We start from the raw sequence: 17854 nt of genomic DNA, 5'->3' as shown, positions 1-17854 counted from the left end.
TCCCCTTGGAAGTGGGGCGAGAAAAATACTGGTGGCCAAGATTCCTCATCGGGCTGTCCTTCAATGAATACAGAGAAAGTGAGTACCACATTTTTATGGTGGAAATTTTAAGCAGCATTCTACAACAGACAACTTTATTCTTTCTCTAGAGCTGTCTTGGAACCAGATAACACCGATATGGAGATCTACTTTGGCGGAGCTGGCCCATCGCACTTACAGTGGAACCTCGGATTACGAGTAACGCGGTTAACGAGCGTTTCACAATACGAGCACGGTATTTAAAAAAATGTCTGTCTCAGCATAATTCAGGCCAAAGTGGTGTGCAGTACTGCGTTTGGCCTGAGGTGGGCTGGAGCCCAACGGCGTGCCGTTCGGAAATGCACGGAATGGCCCGAGGACAGCTCATAATCCGAGGTTCCACTGTACTTTATTAACAGGTTGTAGCCTCCTATCCCTTTAATAGCCAGTTGCAGGAGGGGGGACAGTTCTTGACTTTACTTTCCAAAGTTGATTTTATAGGTAATCAAATGCTGCATACAGAAGGTGCAGGCTGAAGAATGCTGCCAGCTAATGTCATAACATGTAAATTAGTGTACATTATCTGCTTTTCTTAAATATTTGATGTGTTTAATCGTATTGTAATGGCTGAGGAAGACTATGTTCTGACTAGGTGTTGGCAGCATGCTTGGGAGGGACATTTTATTTTTATGAGTATGGGCTGTACTAGCGTGCTGCAAAGGTTGCAATGGTAGTACATGATTAAGCAATTTTTAGGAAGCACTGCTGTGTAAGAAAGAAGAGTATACCTTCTCCTATAGGCAAAATCGAATTTTAAAGTTGAATGTTTGTTGTACAGGTTCTGGCATCTCTTATTATCCGTCTGGCACTAGCAGAGACATTTTGTCTGAACTGTGGAATACTTGCCCTGGATGAACCTACAACAAACCTGGATCGTGAAAACATTGAATCTCTTGCACATGCATTGGTTGAGTAAGTACCATAAAATGTATTTGCTGCTAATTCTAAGGGCCGGTGCAGGCAGGAGCTGAGCCACATTAGTTACATCTCATTGCCTGGCACAAGAGTACATCTTTAATAGCCTCCTTTATTCGTGCACACTGTGGGATTGATTTACTAAAATTGGAGAGTGCAAAATCTGGTGCAGCACTGCATAGAAGCCAATCGGCTTCCAGTGTTGTGGTTTTTTTTGTCTAAGCTTAATTGAACAAGCTGCAGTTGGAAGCTGATTTACTATAATGCACAGCTGCACAAGATTTTGCACTCCCCAGTTTTACTAAATTAACGCTAATGTATGTTACAGCTGCAGTGAAGATGGTGTATTTGTACCAGCCAGTGCCTCTGTTCTAAGCTGCACTTTGCAATAATGATCAATACCTTAATCCTAAATAATTAGCCATTTAAAGCAGGGGTTCACCCTAAAAAAATTTTTTTCTTTATCTACCATCCCATCCAGCATACTAGCGTCAGCTACAGTATGCCTTTTTTTTTTTTGCGCTGTACTTACTGTTTAATCGTCCAGTTTCATTTCGGACTCCGGCGGGGAAATGGGCGTTCCTATGAAGAGGGGAACATGATTGATGTCCGGCTATGGCGCGTCACGCGTTCCGAAAATAGCCGAAATAGGACTCGGATATTTGCGCAGTCAGCTCCTAGTCTGTGCGCAGGCGCCGTGAAGAGCCGAGTCCTACTCCGGCTATTTTCGGAACACGTGGCGCGTCATAGCCGGACGTCAATCACGTTCCCCTCTTCATAGGAACGCCTACTCCCCGCGGGAGTCTAAAACGAAACTGAAGGATTAAACTGTAAGTACAGCGCAAAAAAAAAAAAAAGGCATACTGTAGCTGACGCTAGTATGCTGGATGGGATGGTACATAGTTGTTTTTTAGGGTGAACCTCCACTTTAAGGCTGTCAGATGACTGGAGATGAGCTATCTCTGCCTTGCAAGGTTTGTAACCTGTTTAAACAAAACCTTATCATTTCAAGCTAAGTCAAAATTTGTATTGCCGTATTTATTGGCATATAACACGCACTTTCATTGTAAGAGGGAAGTTTCAGGAAAAAAAATTAAATATTAAATAAAGAACTTTAAAGCAAAATAAGGGTCTGTGCCCATCAATGCAGCCTGATCAATGCCCATCTGCAGCTTTACAATTGCCCATCAATGCAGCTTGATCAATGCCCATCTGTAGTCTCACAATTTCCCATTAATGCCCATCTGCAGCCTCCCCATTGCCATGAATGCAGCCTGATCAATGGCCATCTCAGGGAGGGGGGCGGGATGAGTGCCATCAGTTTACATACAGCGAGAATCTCCTGTTTACTCGGCGGCCTCTTTAATACAAAGTACCGCCTCCTGGACCGGCTTCTATGATGGACAGAACATTGGTCCAATGTCAGCCCAGGAGACGGGACTTCTTATTACAGAGGCCGCTGAGTAAACAGGAGATTCTCACTGTATGTAATCTGGCAGCGCTCGTCCTTCAGGAGATTATCAGTTTTTGGTTTTGTGAGACTGAAATTCTAGAAAGTAGATTTAAAGGGTAACTTCCCCTCTGGATGATCTATGTACATTACAAATATTTTAACAAACTTTGTTGCAGATTCCTATCTTTTTTTATTCTGAAGAAATCCCTGTGTGTTTGTCTGTATCCTTGCGGGAAAGTGAGGCTAATGGGAGTGGTTTCAAAATGATGCTGGGCTGTACACCTGCAGGACTCTAATGAGAAAAATTGCAGGACTTGCAAAAGCTAGCTGAAGTTTCATAAAAGCTTGCTTTTCACACTGCTTATACAAGCTGAACCCCATGTGAAATAGGTCATACTGTACAATTAAGATATCAAGCATTTAGAGTTGCCTGTAAATTCCATATCTTGGAGTAGAATACATGACACCCTCCCTAAACTTTCCTTGTTATTTTGCATTGCTTGCTACAAAACTGAGTACTGTACACATGTAGTGGGGAAGGTTTACAGGCTAGGTGCCCCAGGGGGAATGTGTCCTTAAAAGCTTGCCAGTGTCCAATCACCTAAAGGTACGGAGTTATAACCCATGGCGTATGAAAAAGTTGCCTGCATCCTGTGCTGTACTCCAAGATATGGAATTTGCAGGTAAGTCTAAATTCTTCCTTTTTCTTTTTTTTTTTTAAGGGAAAAGTTCACCGTTGGGAACATGTTCCATGTTCCGGCTCCTGCACCTGTTACTCAATATTTTTATTTTATTTTTTTGGTATGTTGCATTATCATTTTTATTATTAATTTCCATTAAACTGGGATAACCTTCTAAATAATGAAAGGAAACTATATTTTATGTGAGGAAAAAACGTTTTATATCGATATTCGAATTACCCTTGATCATTCTGACTTTACTATAGAGGACACTCATAAAATGCATAATTTATGTAATTATATTTATAGGATCATCAAAAGTCGGTCAAGACAGCGAAATTTCCAGCTGCTTGTGATTACACATGATGAAGATTTTGTGGAGCTTCTGGGGCGTTCAGAATACGTGGAAAACTTCTACCGAATTAAAAAGAACATGGACCAATGTTCTGAGATTGTGAAGTGTGGTGTGAACACCTTGGGATCTTATATGCGTTAGAAGTAGTTTGCAGGATTTATGCCAAATCGAAAACCGTAAATGCTGCTGATAGTTTTTACACCTAGTGCTATTATTGTGGATTTATTTGTAAAGCCCGTTTTGACCCAGCTGCAGCTTGATGCTAAGACACTTTTCTGTATCTCTCATTGGCCCCTCTTTACTTCCATGGTGAATGCATGCTGTTATGTACATAGTGTGGGTTAATGTTGTTGCACGTTATAGCAGATTGATGAGACATACTGGCCAGATATAGTTGGCTAAAAGCTCTGACCATGCTGTGTGTTTATAGCAGCCTGTATTCACTAAACCGATGACCATGCATATACTTTATGTACATATAAACATGCATGCATAGACTCTTCTGGGGTTGAGCAAAAGCGTCAATACATGTATTAAGCAATTGTTACTTTGTCCAGCTTTTACACAGACGGCAATACAAACAGATGAAGGTTCTAATCTTTCCCCACTCTGTTTAAAACTTTAGGTTGTGTTCACATCTCTGTGCTTGATACCTGTAGCTAAAACCTAACCTGCAAGTTCCCACTGTGCTGTACTGAAAGACACCATTTCCCAAAAAATGTGTGGAGCATGCCTCCGCAGGACAGTCAAACTTCAGCAGCACTGTAACTAATGTGCTATAATTCATGTACATTGTCCTATGCAGTCAAACCTACAAGATAATTCACAATTAAAAGAAGCCTTTTATGTATTGTTTGTTAATGTTGTACTTTGTGTTGCATAAAAAGAAGTACTACAAAATGGAGATGGCATTTAGAAGACAAACACAGGCGAACAAATAGTTTGACACTACAGGTTGATTTATTACAAAAAGTAATGTAAGGGCTGTTCAACTGCCATGCTCCACAAACAGCTAAATAAGTTATATCTCAATATTGCCTTCCCAAGACACCACAACAATGTATGAATGAATGTAGAGTTTGCTGTAGGGTAGGAAAACATTTTGCTCTCACTGGAAAAGGTTTTGGTGAAACGGCTACTAAAAGTTTCAATTTCGGGAGGGAGAAAATATTTCACTGACACATTTCTTGGAGAGAAAGCTATTACTGAGGTTTAAAAAGGTATACAAAAAAGCTTTTTGCATGTGTCATAAATAAATGTATGCTGTTCCTTGTGGTTCTATAAATAAAGTTTTTTTTTTTTTCTTCAGCTTGCCTTTTTTTGTTTTTTAAACGTGCACCCTGAAAAATAAGGACACACATAGAGGGGGTAAGATTCCAGACATGCCCCACTTAATGTAATCCAGCCAGCAAAGAACCACCCTTGGACCCCTTGCTCACTACTGCAAATAGAACAGGTCAGCAGCAGAAAAAATACATTTGACCCAGGAAGAAGGGAATACATTCACCTGAACTAAACATCCATATGCTTGTATACTATCAAACAATAATATATTTAAAGTGCTTTTTTACCTTAAGGCTCCATGCATACCAGACGCTCAAAAATTGCTATAAAAAACATGAATATTTTACATATTTTGGGCAGTTTTGTTGCACTGTTTAGAAGCATTTTCAAGTGTTTAGGAGCAGTAGAGTCTTTTTTTTTTTTAAGGAGCGGACTGCCGTCAACATCTTTAACACCCAGTGTGTGAATAGCTGGTTGTTAAGGAGTGGGACGGCAATAATTTGTTTTTAAAAAAACTGCGTGGGGGTCCCCCCAAATCCAAACCAGGCCCTCTCGGTCTGGTATGGACTTTGAGGGGACCCAATGCCAAAATAAAAAAACGGCATGGGGTCCCCTTATCCATACCAGACGCTTACCTGAGCATGCAGCTAGGCAGGCCTGGAAAGGTGGGGGGTGAGCTAGAGCCCCCACAGAACCATACCAGGCTACATGCTCTCAACATGGGTGGGAGCTTTGGGGGGTAGAGGGACTCCACTCCTAGTTCCTTAAGAACTGTCAGACGGTGGGTGCGGACCTTTTTTTGGGGGGGTCGATGGGCAAAAACTACCTCTTGTTTTTATTCACACACTTTTTTGGGGTGAATGAGTAGAGGTACTATGTACCCCATACTCATTTGCATTAGGGGGATAATCTTCTAGATTCTGATAAGTCAATCCCCGCACCCCCACAACCACTGGGTCAGGGTTGTGAGGAAGAGACTATTGTCCTCATCGACATGGTGCTTTGGGGGGTGGTCCCCCCTTTTCAGGACATGTGGCCTTGTTATGGTTCAGGAGGGGGGCCCCACTGCATTTTAAAAATCTTGGGGTGGGGTCCCCCTCAAAATCCATGCCAGAACTAAATCCCCCCCCCCCCCATTTCCTTTTTGTTTTTAATGTCATGGGAAAAAAAAAAATTCGACGTGATTCTTGTCAAGCGTGCATACACACGATCGTGAAAAAAAAAAAAAAGTTTTTCCCCCTCGTTAAAGCCTACACACGAGAAAAAATAGAGCATGTTCTAAATTTTTGTTTTGGAGCCTACACACGGTCGTTTTTAAGGACCAATTTAAAAAATTGCATTTTCCTTGTCGTGAAAAATGGTCGTGTGTACGTGGCATAAGAGCAGAAATAAAATGCTAATAGCTTCTAGGAGCTTAAAAAACTTTAGTGTGCATGGACCCTAAGGGATTCTCTGCATTAAGGCAAAAACCTTATGTATTAAGCTTCTCCCCCAGCCCCCCCCCCCCCAAATACTAACCCAAGCCCAATTTCCATCCAGCGCTGTGTCAGAAAGCAGCACCTCTCTCCTCACTGGACATAAGGGCAAGTCACTGTCAATCCCAGCCTGTGAGGAGAGGGCTGGGTGGGGCCAATGCACGCTGTGTGTCAAGGGACACACAGGACACAGCTCGGGATCGAGCCTTCATGAGTGCCCCAAGGGCAAAGAGGGGAGCGCTGGTGGGGGACCCCAGAGAAGGCGGGTAAATTACCTTTACAATCATTTTAACGACATACAAAAAAAAAAGACTAGAGTTTGTTGAAAGTGAGAAGAAAAAATTCCCTTCAGACATCACACAAGTAATTTCTTATTCAAAAATGATCACCGAGTCAAGCCCACTAGCTATTTATTCTAGATTTCAGCTCATTTTATGGACAACCTCTGAAATGTAATATCTAAAGGATAATTTCACTTTTGAGAGATGTTGCACGTTACCCGTATTTAGGGGTGTAACATTTAGGCAGAGGAAACCCTTGCAGTAGCCTGATCCACTGATCACGGTTGCAGTGCATTGCTCCTTTAGGAAAAAATAACAAATGCACATTTATTTTTCTGCAAAAATATGTGCATTTCATTTTTTTTTTCAGGACGGTGAACTTAGCCTTTGACCGCTCCTGGACCGCCCCACATACATATACTGCGTCAGGGTGGCCCGGCTGCACAAAATATTGCGTGCCTGTACGTGATTTTGTGTAGGGGGCACGCGTCCCGCCGGACCCACTGATCGTTCTGTGGAGAGATGGATCAGTGGTGTGCCTATATAAACAAGGCAAACCGCTGATCTGTCAGGGAGCAAAAAAAGGGATCTTTGTGTTTCAGCCAAGCTGAAACACAATCTCTCTTTTTCTCCACTGTAAGGGCCCTTTCACACGGGACAAATCCGTGATGATCCGCTCCGTGAACCTCCGCTTGCTCAGCTTTCTAACCAGCTCAGGGTAACATTTAAATGTTCAGAATATTTTTATGTAGGAAAAAGACCAATGTTGGCAGGCTTCAATGGATAAATGCAGCTTGCTTTTGACTTCAGTTTGAAACACTTATAAAACCATTCGGATGTCTCCTATTTAGGTCTCATGCACACAGGGCGTTTTTACAGCTACTTCTAGCAGCGTCCGACTTTTTTTTTGCAGCTTAACCACTTCATTACTGGCCACTTAAACCCCCTTCGTGCCCAGACCAATTTTCAGCTTTCAGCGCTGACGCATTTTGAATGACAATTGCGCGGTCATACAATGCTGTACCCAAATTATATTTTTATCATTTTTTTCCCACAAATAGAGCTTTCTTTTGGTGGTATTTGATCACTTCTGCGGTTTTTATTTTTTGCGCTATATACAAAAAAAGACCAGAAATTTTTTTACTCTGTTATAATAATATCCCAAATAAAAAAAAAAAATCCTCGGTTTAGGCCAAAACGTATTCTTCTACTTATTTTTGTTAAAAAAAAAAATTGCAATAAGCGTATATTGATTGGTTTGCGCAAAAGTTATAGCGCCTACAAAATAGGGGATAGATTTATGATTTATTTTTTACTAGTAATGGCGGCGATCTGCAATTTTTTTTTGTCAGGCCTGAGATATTGCGGCGGACATATCGGACACTTTTGACACAATTTTGGGACCATTCACATTTATACAGCGATCAGTGCTATAAAAATGCACTAATTACTGTATAAATGTGACTGGCAGGGAAGGGGTTAACACTAGGGGGTGAGGAAGGGGTTAAATGTATTCCCTGGGTGTGTTCTGTGTGTGGAGGGGGAGGTGACCGATTCTGTGTCCCTAGGTACAAGGGACACAGCATCATCTCCTCTCTCCCTGACAGGACGTGGAGCTCTGTGTTTACACATTTAGGAGAACAGAGGGAGAAGACAGCAGAGAGAGGAGAACCGGCAGAGGGAAATGCCATCAATGGAGAAAGGAGAAAGCATGAGAGGAGAAGAACCAGAGGATGAAGAAATCGGAAGGAGAAGAGATGCCTGAGCTGCTTTAATAAATTACTGTGTCAAAAACCTGTGTACAATTTTTATAATTGACACTTTTTTCAGATCTGAATATATACATAATTATTAACACGTAAAACCAATATACAATAAGAAATCTTTTTCCATCAGCTTTCTCGTAGGGTATGAGCAGCTTTGTGTGACCTATACACACAGAGCTCCACGTCCCTGCTGTCACCGCCGATCGCGGCTACCTGGCGGACATCGCGGCTGCCAGGCACGCGCATCAGCTTCCCAGCGATGCGCCGGGCACAGTGTTTCCCCGCTGCGCGCCCCGCGCAGGGAATGTAAATAACAGGACGTCCAGGGATGTCCACCCGGGACTTGAGAGCCGCGCTGTGGATGTCTTTCGTCTATAGCGTGGGTCTCAAGTGGTTAAAAACGCCTCTCCATGTTGTTCTATGTGACCATGCACACACAGGCTTTAAGGAGCTGTAAGTAGCATAGGCATTTCAAGTTGTAAAAAAAAATCCGGCCCATCGCGTTCTGAGGACAAGGGCCTCTTCCCAGCAACCCTGGTCGGTGGTTGTCTGGGTCCGGGGACCGAGGACTTATCGGAATGAACCCCTATCCATTCACACAATTTTTTTAAAAAAAATAAGTACACAGGTTTTTAACAAAGCAATTTATTAATGCAGCCCCAGCTCTCTTCTGCCGATTTCTTCTCCCTCTGGCAATGTCTTCATCCTCCAGTTCTTCTCTCTATGCTCATGTCTTCTCCCGCTGCTAGTTCTTCTTCTCCTCTCTCCGTTGATGTCTTCTCCTGGTTCTGCTCTCACTGCTGTCTTCTCCCTCTGCCAGTTCTCCTCTCTCCGCTGTCATCTCTCCAATGTTCTCCTGACACACTCTCCTGCTGTAATGCTGGGTCTGCCTTGTGCCATTACTTATATACCCATGGGGCGGGGCCACCCAGTGAAATCCAGAGACCTGCCCCTTTTGACATCACCGCCTGGAGCATGATGGGGTGGTGACTCCAGATGACGTACCCTGGTGGCCTTGCCCCATGGCTATATAAGTAATGGCACACAGCCGACCCAGTATTACAGCGGGAGAGAGTGTTGGGAGAACAGAGGGAGAAGACAGCAGAGAGAGGAGAACCGGCAGAGGGAAATGCCATCAATGGAGAGAGGAGAAAGCGTGAGAGGAGAAGAACCAGAGGATAAAGAAATCGTAAGGAGAAGAGATGCCTGAGCTGCTTTAATAAATTACTGTGTCAAAAACCTGTGTACAATTTTTATAATTGACACTTTTTTCAGATCTGAATATATACAAAATTATTAACACATAAAACCAATATACAATAAGAAATCTTTTTCCATCAGCTTTTTTGTAGGGTATGAGCAGCTATGTGTGACCTATATCAGGCAGGGACATAAAGGAGCCAACATAAACGGAGGGTTCACTAAAAAGGATATATTTAACCCCATTTAAAAATGCAAATTTTAAAAGTGGTTGTAAAGGCTGAAGGTTTTTTTGACCTTCATGCATCTATGCATGAAGGTATAACATATGTGTGCAGCAGGCCCCCCAATACTTACCTGAGCCCCATCCCCAGTAATCTTCCTGTTACAGACCAGAAAAATGATTATTACTGACTCACCAAAATAAATAAAAGTGTAGCCCCATAAACTTAGTACTAAACTAGGATACAAAAAAAGCATGGAAACTCCCAGGAAGGGTGAATCATAAAAATATGGCTCTATGTTGGGACCACAGCGGTATTTTATCAAAAATATAAACTTTATTACAAAGATCTAATTTACATAGCATACAGATCGTGAATGATAAAGATTCTTCCAGCAATCACCATTAAAAACAAATGACAATGTTGACAATTGCAGCTCGGGCACACTTAGATCACTTATTGTGGCATAATATCAGTGAATTCATTAACACTGGGGTAAATATAGCTATCATAACTGGGATGGTACAGAGAATCCCAAAAGAGACTCCCAATTTCAGGTGAGAAACGGGATCCCAAGTAGGACTTCAGTGCAGTTGGCATATAGTAGCGACCTGAAAATACTAAAGTCTCAATCCCTGGTATATGCATAGCTTCAAAGCCATATCAGCGAATAGTAGCGGCTCCTTGTGAGTAGAGTAAATCACAAGCATTCAGATGTGAATAGTAAGTACCATGCATTCCGTACTTGACAAATGTAAGCATAATCCTTATCTCATGAACATCCTTATCTCATGAACATCCTTATCACAGGCTAAAACATCACACCGCCCACTAATGCCCCGTACACACGATCGGATATTCCGACAGCAAAAGTCTGATGTGAGCTTTTGAACGGAAATTTCGACCGTGTGTATGCTCCATCGCACTTTTGCTGTTGGAATTTCCGCCATCAAAAGATTAAGAGCTGGTTCTCAAATTTTCAGACGGAAAGAATTCCTAACGGAAAATCCGATCGTCTGTAGCAATTACAACACATGCTCGGAAACCATTCGAAACATGCTCGGAAGCATTGAACTTAATTTTCTCAGCTTGTCGTGGTGTTGTATGTCACCGCGTTCTTGATGGACAAAAGTTCAGTGTATGCAAGCCAAGCTTAAAAAACATCCAAGGTTTTTCCAACGGAAAATCCGATTGTGTACGCGGCATTACAGTTCCAGTTGGAATGCTGGTAAAAAGTCAATAAGCTCACAGATAGCAGCAAGGCAGAAGAGGGAGTAACAGACAGCAATATAGCAGGCAGTTTTAGTAATGAGGCGAGCAGCAGTAAGTAGATGCACATTAATGGAGCGCAAAATACAGTAGTCTTCCATACCTGCAATACATGTTTAACTGTGTGCAGGGATCACAAGAAGCTCTCAGGTGTAAATATTCATACAAACACACAAGTGATGCCCACTCAGCGAATAGGATTAGCCCTTTAGCCATAGTAAATGCCATTTTTTTTTGTGGGGAAATTTTCTGGCCACACCCCTCAGGACAAGAGTGGCTGAGGGATGGGTCAATGGGTGAGTCCGGCCGATGTGGGGGGAACTTTGGATGGGCATCTCCGCACATGCTCACTTGTGTGTTTGTATGGCTATTTATACTTGAGAGCTTCTTGTATGAGGGAGCAACTACTGACCACCAAGGCTCTGATAAAAGAGGTTCGCCTCTGAAACACTTAAGCCATAGATGTCGGTCTGATGCCATCTGATCCGTGTTGTTACCATGGTCGCTGGGCGATACTGTATACCAGTTCAATTGTCTGATAAGCGCTGTCTTTCAACTCCGTTTGTGAGTATGACCATTGTTTTAATCTATCTAATAAAATCCCTTTAAGTGATAATGCACTTGGTCGGTGCGCCCTCCTTTTTCTTTTCATATCTAGCGCTCTAAGAAGACTTGATAGCTTAATTAAGTATTCAGGCCTTTAGGGGCCAGTGTCCCCTAAATATCAATTTTTTTTGTTCTTCCTCTGCAGGAGTATTTTATCGAAGGCCCCTGCGGCTGGATAGTTGCAACGCATAAAAGCCTTTTACTTTTAAACCTTCTAGGCTCGCTCTATGGAAGGCTGCAAAATGTGCTACTGGGTTATTTTCTTCATTTTTGTTGATAATGCTACTGATATGTTCCCAAATGCATACCCAGAGCTGCCGCTTAGTTTTTCCAACATATCGTTTTTGCCACTGGCATTGCAGGATATAGAGAACTCGTTTTGTGCTACAGTTAATGAATTGCTCTATATAATACATTCACTGATGTAGACAACCAGAGAATCTATCAGTCCTATCAACAAACCTGCATATTTGGTATCTACCGCATTGAAACATGCCTTTGATCAATGATAAGTTTGTCAACCAGTTATGAGAATGTGATCTTACACATCCTGATTGAACTAATTTGTCTCTTAGATTCCTATCTCTTCTAGCCGCAAGCTGTGGCCTTGGGCCCACAATTTTAGCTAATTCCTGTAATACAGTGTATGGCAAGCACAGCTGTAAACTGGGTAATTACCTACCACCAAAGAAAAACCCTAACTAAATTCTCCTGATGATCACAGCAATGTCACCTATGTTCATGTCAGTTTTTGTTTGTACCGTAGTACAGCCCAGAAGCAATAGTGCACATTTTGTTTGTCCTACCTAAAACACACCGACGCTGATGCTAATTAAAAAAAAAACTAAACAATACATTTTTCCCAAAATATACGGACAAATATTTTTTTTTACCTTGACCTTTGACCCAAATACTAACCCTGGCACTGACCTAGATCAAACCTTGATCTAGGTTTTTTTTTTACACATTTTTTTTTCCTCTCCTTTTATCGTATCTTTCCTCTTCATTCACAGAGAGAAGAGAACACAGGGGTGGGCTTCACAGTGACTCATCACTGTGGTAGCCAATCAGAGGCTACCACAGCGAGCAGGTGACCCGGAATCAGGAGATCAGGGTCCCGATCGTCAGTACAGGGCCCGGAGCTCTCAGTGAGACCCCCGTCTCTGTACTGGGGGCGCACTTTCAGCACACATATATGTGTTACATTGGCAGGCAGGGGTTAAACAAACCCTTAATTATATCGCCATCCGATGGTATGGATTCCCGGGATCCCTGAGTAAATGCTAATCTAATTTTCTCCTCAATATCTTCCCCTATTACAAATGCCATTGGAATATGTTAAACAAATTCTTGGTACAGACATACTTGTCAAGTGAGGGGTGGAAGTTTTTCTCATTTTATTTTTCAGAAATAAACACCCTTCAAAAAGAAGCATCCAAAAGAAAATATATTACCCAAACTTATAAAAACAATTGCGATATTATCCCTGTTACAGACTAGGAAAATAAGTTGTAGTTTGAGACCAAGAATATTTCTTATATCCAAACATTCTGTAACTGTTCATACTGTACCTGCTGGTAGTTTACCAGGATAAGTGGGGATAATTAATAATGTGGGGACACATAAAAATTAGCATGCTTGGCACTGATATTGGCACCCAGCACTATAAAAACGGAAGCATTGCAGAAGGAAGTCGCTGAGTTGTCTTCAGTTTATTTCTAATCATGTGCAACCTAATCTCCTGATTTTGCCTTTCTGTGCCACATCTATGCTTCTGTCTACTGATTGTGTACCCTGCTACCTGTCAGCCTGCGTGTCAGTCCTCAGTGAGGGCCTCAACCTAATTCCTGTAACCTGCTCTGCTACCTCGGTCATCTGCTCCATACATCTAGCAACACAAATCCAGTACTGCCTCCTACTGCGGCAATTGTGCCCTCGGGTCAATGTACATATTTGCCAGCACACAATGAATCATCAAATGTGGTCCAAGAAGTGTGTTGAATATGATCACATCATATAGAATAAAATGCAATGTTTCTGAGCCTCGCAGGCCCCCTTCATCGAGGGGACCTTCATGGAGTAGTATATTATAGCAAGTATGAGACTATTACTCACAGTACACTTATATAAATAGCCCCTGAAAAGTATTTGCTTTGTGCAAACAGTCAAGAAACTGGAAATGTGTGAGGCCCCGTACACACGACCGAGTTTCTCGGCAGAATTCAGCCAGAAAGTCGATCGGAGCTGGATTCTGCCGAGAAACTCGATCGTGTGTACACTTTTCACCGAGGAAGCCGACGAGGAACTCGTCGGGCCAAATAGAGAACATGTTCTCTATTTCCTCGTTGTTCAATGAGGAAAGTTGGCCCGCCGAGATCCTCGGCGCCTTCAACACAGAACTCGACGAGGAACTCGATGTGTTTGGCACGTCGAGTTCCTCGGACGTGTGTACGGGGCCTTATGCCCCGTACACACCATCACTTTATGTTTTTCAAAACGTCGTTTTTTACTTCACAGAAATTGACCGTGTGTAGCAAAAAACGTTGTTTAAAAAGACGTTTTTACACCCGCGCATGCCCAGAAGCTACTTATGAAGTGAGCTTCAATGGAAAAACGTGGTGGAACGTAACCTCGCTTTGCTAGAACATTGTGAGAAAAACGATGGTGTGTAGGCAACTTCGTCTTTGAAAATTGAAGTTTCAAAAACGTCATTTTTTACTTCACAGAAAATGTAGTTTTTTTTCATCACATAAAGTGATGGTGTGTACGGGGCATTAGAGTTTATTCACTTATCAGGTGTTTGAACTTTCATACTTGGTGGTAAAAATTCCACCATTCAGAGCTTAGTCTCGGGTGGATGACTAGGTCGTATATCGAACCACAGGTTTCACTTTTACCACCACTTCCACCAAGAGCCCTTGTAAGGTACCCAGGCACTTTATTCCACCCTTTTGCCACGGACTTCTCTTTAGGACAGTAGACACTTGCGTTTCTGTGTATCCTTCTACGTACATGCTTACATCATTTTTACACCCTACTTTGTAGGTACCACGGGGAACACCCTCACTAATGGCTATGCCAGCAACCATGCACAAGGGAACCATGGCTTAGGCAAACACACACCGAAGGTTTGCAAAACACTCAAGCCACTCAAAGTGCAGACTATTCCCTTGCACAGGGGGAGGGACCTTATTTTAACACCAGCCTCTGCATCAGATTCCATATCTAGCTCAGACACACATCAAGAGGCCTTTCTGACCAAGACAGATTTCCTATCAACTTTGACAGACTTTCTCAGTTAGCTAAGGCCTTAATAAAGCCATCACTTTCCAGAGCTCAAAAGCTTTAGGCCTTCTCCATCCCCACCTTCTTTACCTGAGTCAGAAGTGGATTCACTTGCTCTTCAAATGGTGGAAACAGAGGTGAATGAAGATGATCCAGAGATTGCGCTGGAGAAGACTGTAAAGGATTTATCAACACCCAGGGCAACTGTACAACGAATAGGCTTCACACCTAATTCTCGCCAATGTAGACATGCTGCTCTAGGTAGTGAGGAACCTACAAAGCCTAAAAACACATTTCTCATTTATGAAGAAATAGATTGCGCATTTTATGGCAATTTGAGTACTTTTGAAAATATTTATATTCCTCCAAGTATCATTATTGAGCTATACCGATCAATCATAACATTATGACCACCCACCCTAATCCGTCGAGTCATGGACTCCACTAGACTTCTGAAGTTATGCTGTGGTATCTGGCACCAAGCCATCAGTAGCAGATCTTTTAAGTTCTGTAAAATGCTAAATTGGATTAAGATCTGGAGAATTTGAAGTCAGCACCTCAAACTAATTGGCCCGGATTCACAAAGCACTTTCACCGACGTATCTCGAGATACGCCGCGTAAGTGTAAATATGCACCGTCGTATCTATGCGCCATGCCCACAAAACTAGATACGCCTGAAAATAGGCTTCATCCGACCGACGTAACTTGTCTACGCCGGCGTATCGTGGGCGCATATTTACGCTGGACGCATGTGGCGCTCCCATTGATTTTCTATTCAAATATGCAAATGAGGGAGATACGGCGACTTGCCATCTGGGGTCCTGTGCTAACACACACCACATCCACTTCACATTGGTTTAGCCCAAGTCCACCATGCAGGACTTGGGAGCAGCAATGCCATGCCAAGGCTCCAATGGTGTTGCTATCCATTCATACAACATTCACACGGTCGTGGGGATAACCTCTCCCCGACGACCCAAGGTGACACACCTTGCTGGCAGGAATGTCACCCACATGTGTACCAGTCACACTGTAGCCTGCACTACTGGCCATGTGCAGTCAATACAAAGAATAAAAAAGCTCATTATCTGAGCAAAGTAAATAATAAAGCTGATAATCTGAGCAAAGAAAATAAAAAAGCTCATAATCTGAGCCAAGAAAATAAAAAAAAGGCACTCATTTGCCCTGTCGTGGGCCAGGCATGGTGCCACGGCTCCGGCTCCTCAATTGTCTGGGGGGAGCCTCGGGTGGGGCATCAAGAGGAGGATCATCCCCTGGTCTGTCCCTCCTGGGAGATGCTGGCTGCCTGCCCTCCAATGCAAGGGCAATGCGGGTGAGCACAGCGTTCATCTGCAGCTGGTGGGTGGTGGTCTGCCGCTGGTGGCGCCTGGTCTGCCGTTCCTCTGCCTCGATGGCAGCCATGTTGGCCTGTGTAGCCACTCCCAGGCTCTTCATCTCTGCCACAAGGCCTGATGTTGTGGCCTGCAGCTCCCCAATGCAGGTGACCATAGCAGCGAAGTTGGCACTCACATCCTGCAGGCTGTCAGAGATTGAGGTGCTCTGCTCAGCCTGCTGTGTAAGGCACTGCTGCACAGTGGCTCTGGTGCCCTGCACAGCCACTGTGCATTCAGCCTGGGTCTTGGCTGAAGAGGCCAGGCTGTCTGCCACACGGCGCAGGTCACAGGCAATAGCACCCATGTGGCGCGTCTGGTGGGCCTGTTCCCTCGCAAGCCCTTGTTGTAGGGATTCAGGAACACCCCTTGTCTTCCACGTAGCCTTCCTGGGGGCAGGAGAGGCTTGGGGCCGTCTGTACGGGGAGGCCCTTGAGGGGCTTTCCCTGATGGGGGTGGCCCTTGAGGAGCTTTCCCTGATGGGGGAGGAGGGTGAGGGGCTTCCCCTGATGGGAGGGAGGGTGAGGGGCTTCCCCTGATGGGGGAGGAGGTTTGGGAGGGTCCAGGGATGATGTTATCCTCCTCGAGGTAGACACCTTCCTCAAGGTCACCATGCTCCTCCTCAACTTCCTCTAGAGGAAAGGTGTTGGCACAATCCTCCGGGGATGGCTTGGGTCGTCCAGCAGCTGCAGCAGCTGACGATGGCCCCGCTCCCTCCAGCACATCTGTGGATGACACAAAAGATTCACCTGTTGGTGGACACACACACTTGTCACATGTTCCCTTGCACCCCCTCACATGCTACACACAGGATAGGGGATAAAACACACTTACCTGTCCTCAGGGCCTGGTCACCGGAGTCAAAGCCCTCCATGCCCTCCACCTGCTCCCGCTCCAGACAGCTGGCGATGACCTCCTCCTCATCAATCAACCGCAGAGCAGAAATTGGTCCTCCTCCCGTGCCCCTGGCGTGCCTCCTCATGCTGGCCAGCTTATCACGGACCGGGGGTCCTGGTCTCATGCCCAAGGGCATTGACCTCCAGGGTGATCTCCTCCAGGATCTCCCTCTTACGTGCCCTGCTGGTCCTGGCACTGTGGGCACCATGGAGGTACATATTAAATTTGGCTATTGCCGAAATCAGGATAGCCCTCTCCTCCTTAGCATTATTACCCTTTTCAGCAATTTGAGCTACAGTAGCTCTTGTATTGAATCAGACTCCACGGGCCAACCTACGCTCCTCATGTGCATCAATGATCCCTGACCACCCATGACTCTGTTGCTGGTTTTATTTCCTTGGACCACTTTGGTTAGGATCAGGAGCATCCCACAAGAGCTGTAGTTTTTTTAGTTGCTTTGACCCAGTTGTATAGCCATTACAATTTGACCCCTGTCAAAGTTGCTAAAATCCTTATGCTTGCCCATTTTTTTGCTTTTAACACATCAACTTCAGGGACAACATGTTCATTTGCTGCCTAATATATCCCACCCACTTTCAGATGCCATTGTAATGAGATAATCAATGTTATTCACTTTACATGTCAGTGGTCAAAATGTTATGTCTGATTGGCATGTATTCAGTGGAAAGGGAAT

General features: G+C 43.9%; 1 protein-coding gene across 2 annotated transcripts in view; it reads left to right on the top strand.

Moving 5' to 3' along the window:
- RAD50 (RAD50 double strand break repair protein) overlaps window positions 1-4789 on the top strand; it is a 269333-nt gene extending 264544 nt beyond the window's left edge. For both annotated transcript variants that reach the window (XM_040344638.1, XM_040344639.1), the window contains exons 25-26: window positions 857-990; window positions 3436-4789. In XM_040344638.1, coding sequence (XP_040200572.1) covers window positions 857-990; window positions 3436-3622 — 321 coding nt within the window. In that variant the 3' untranslated portion in view covers window positions 3623-4789. The remainder of the gene's footprint in view (window positions 1-856; window positions 991-3435) is intronic.
- Window positions 4790-17854: the final 13065 nt, after the last annotated feature.

This window comes from Rana temporaria, chromosome 3, assembly GCF_905171775.1.
Source record: "Rana temporaria chromosome 3, aRanTem1.1, whole genome shotgun sequence".
NCBI lineage: Eukaryota > Metazoa > Chordata > Amphibia > Anura > Ranidae > Rana > Rana temporaria.
The sequence above is the reverse complement of the archived record's forward strand: the minus strand, read 5'-3'. Positions and strand labels throughout refer to the sequence as shown.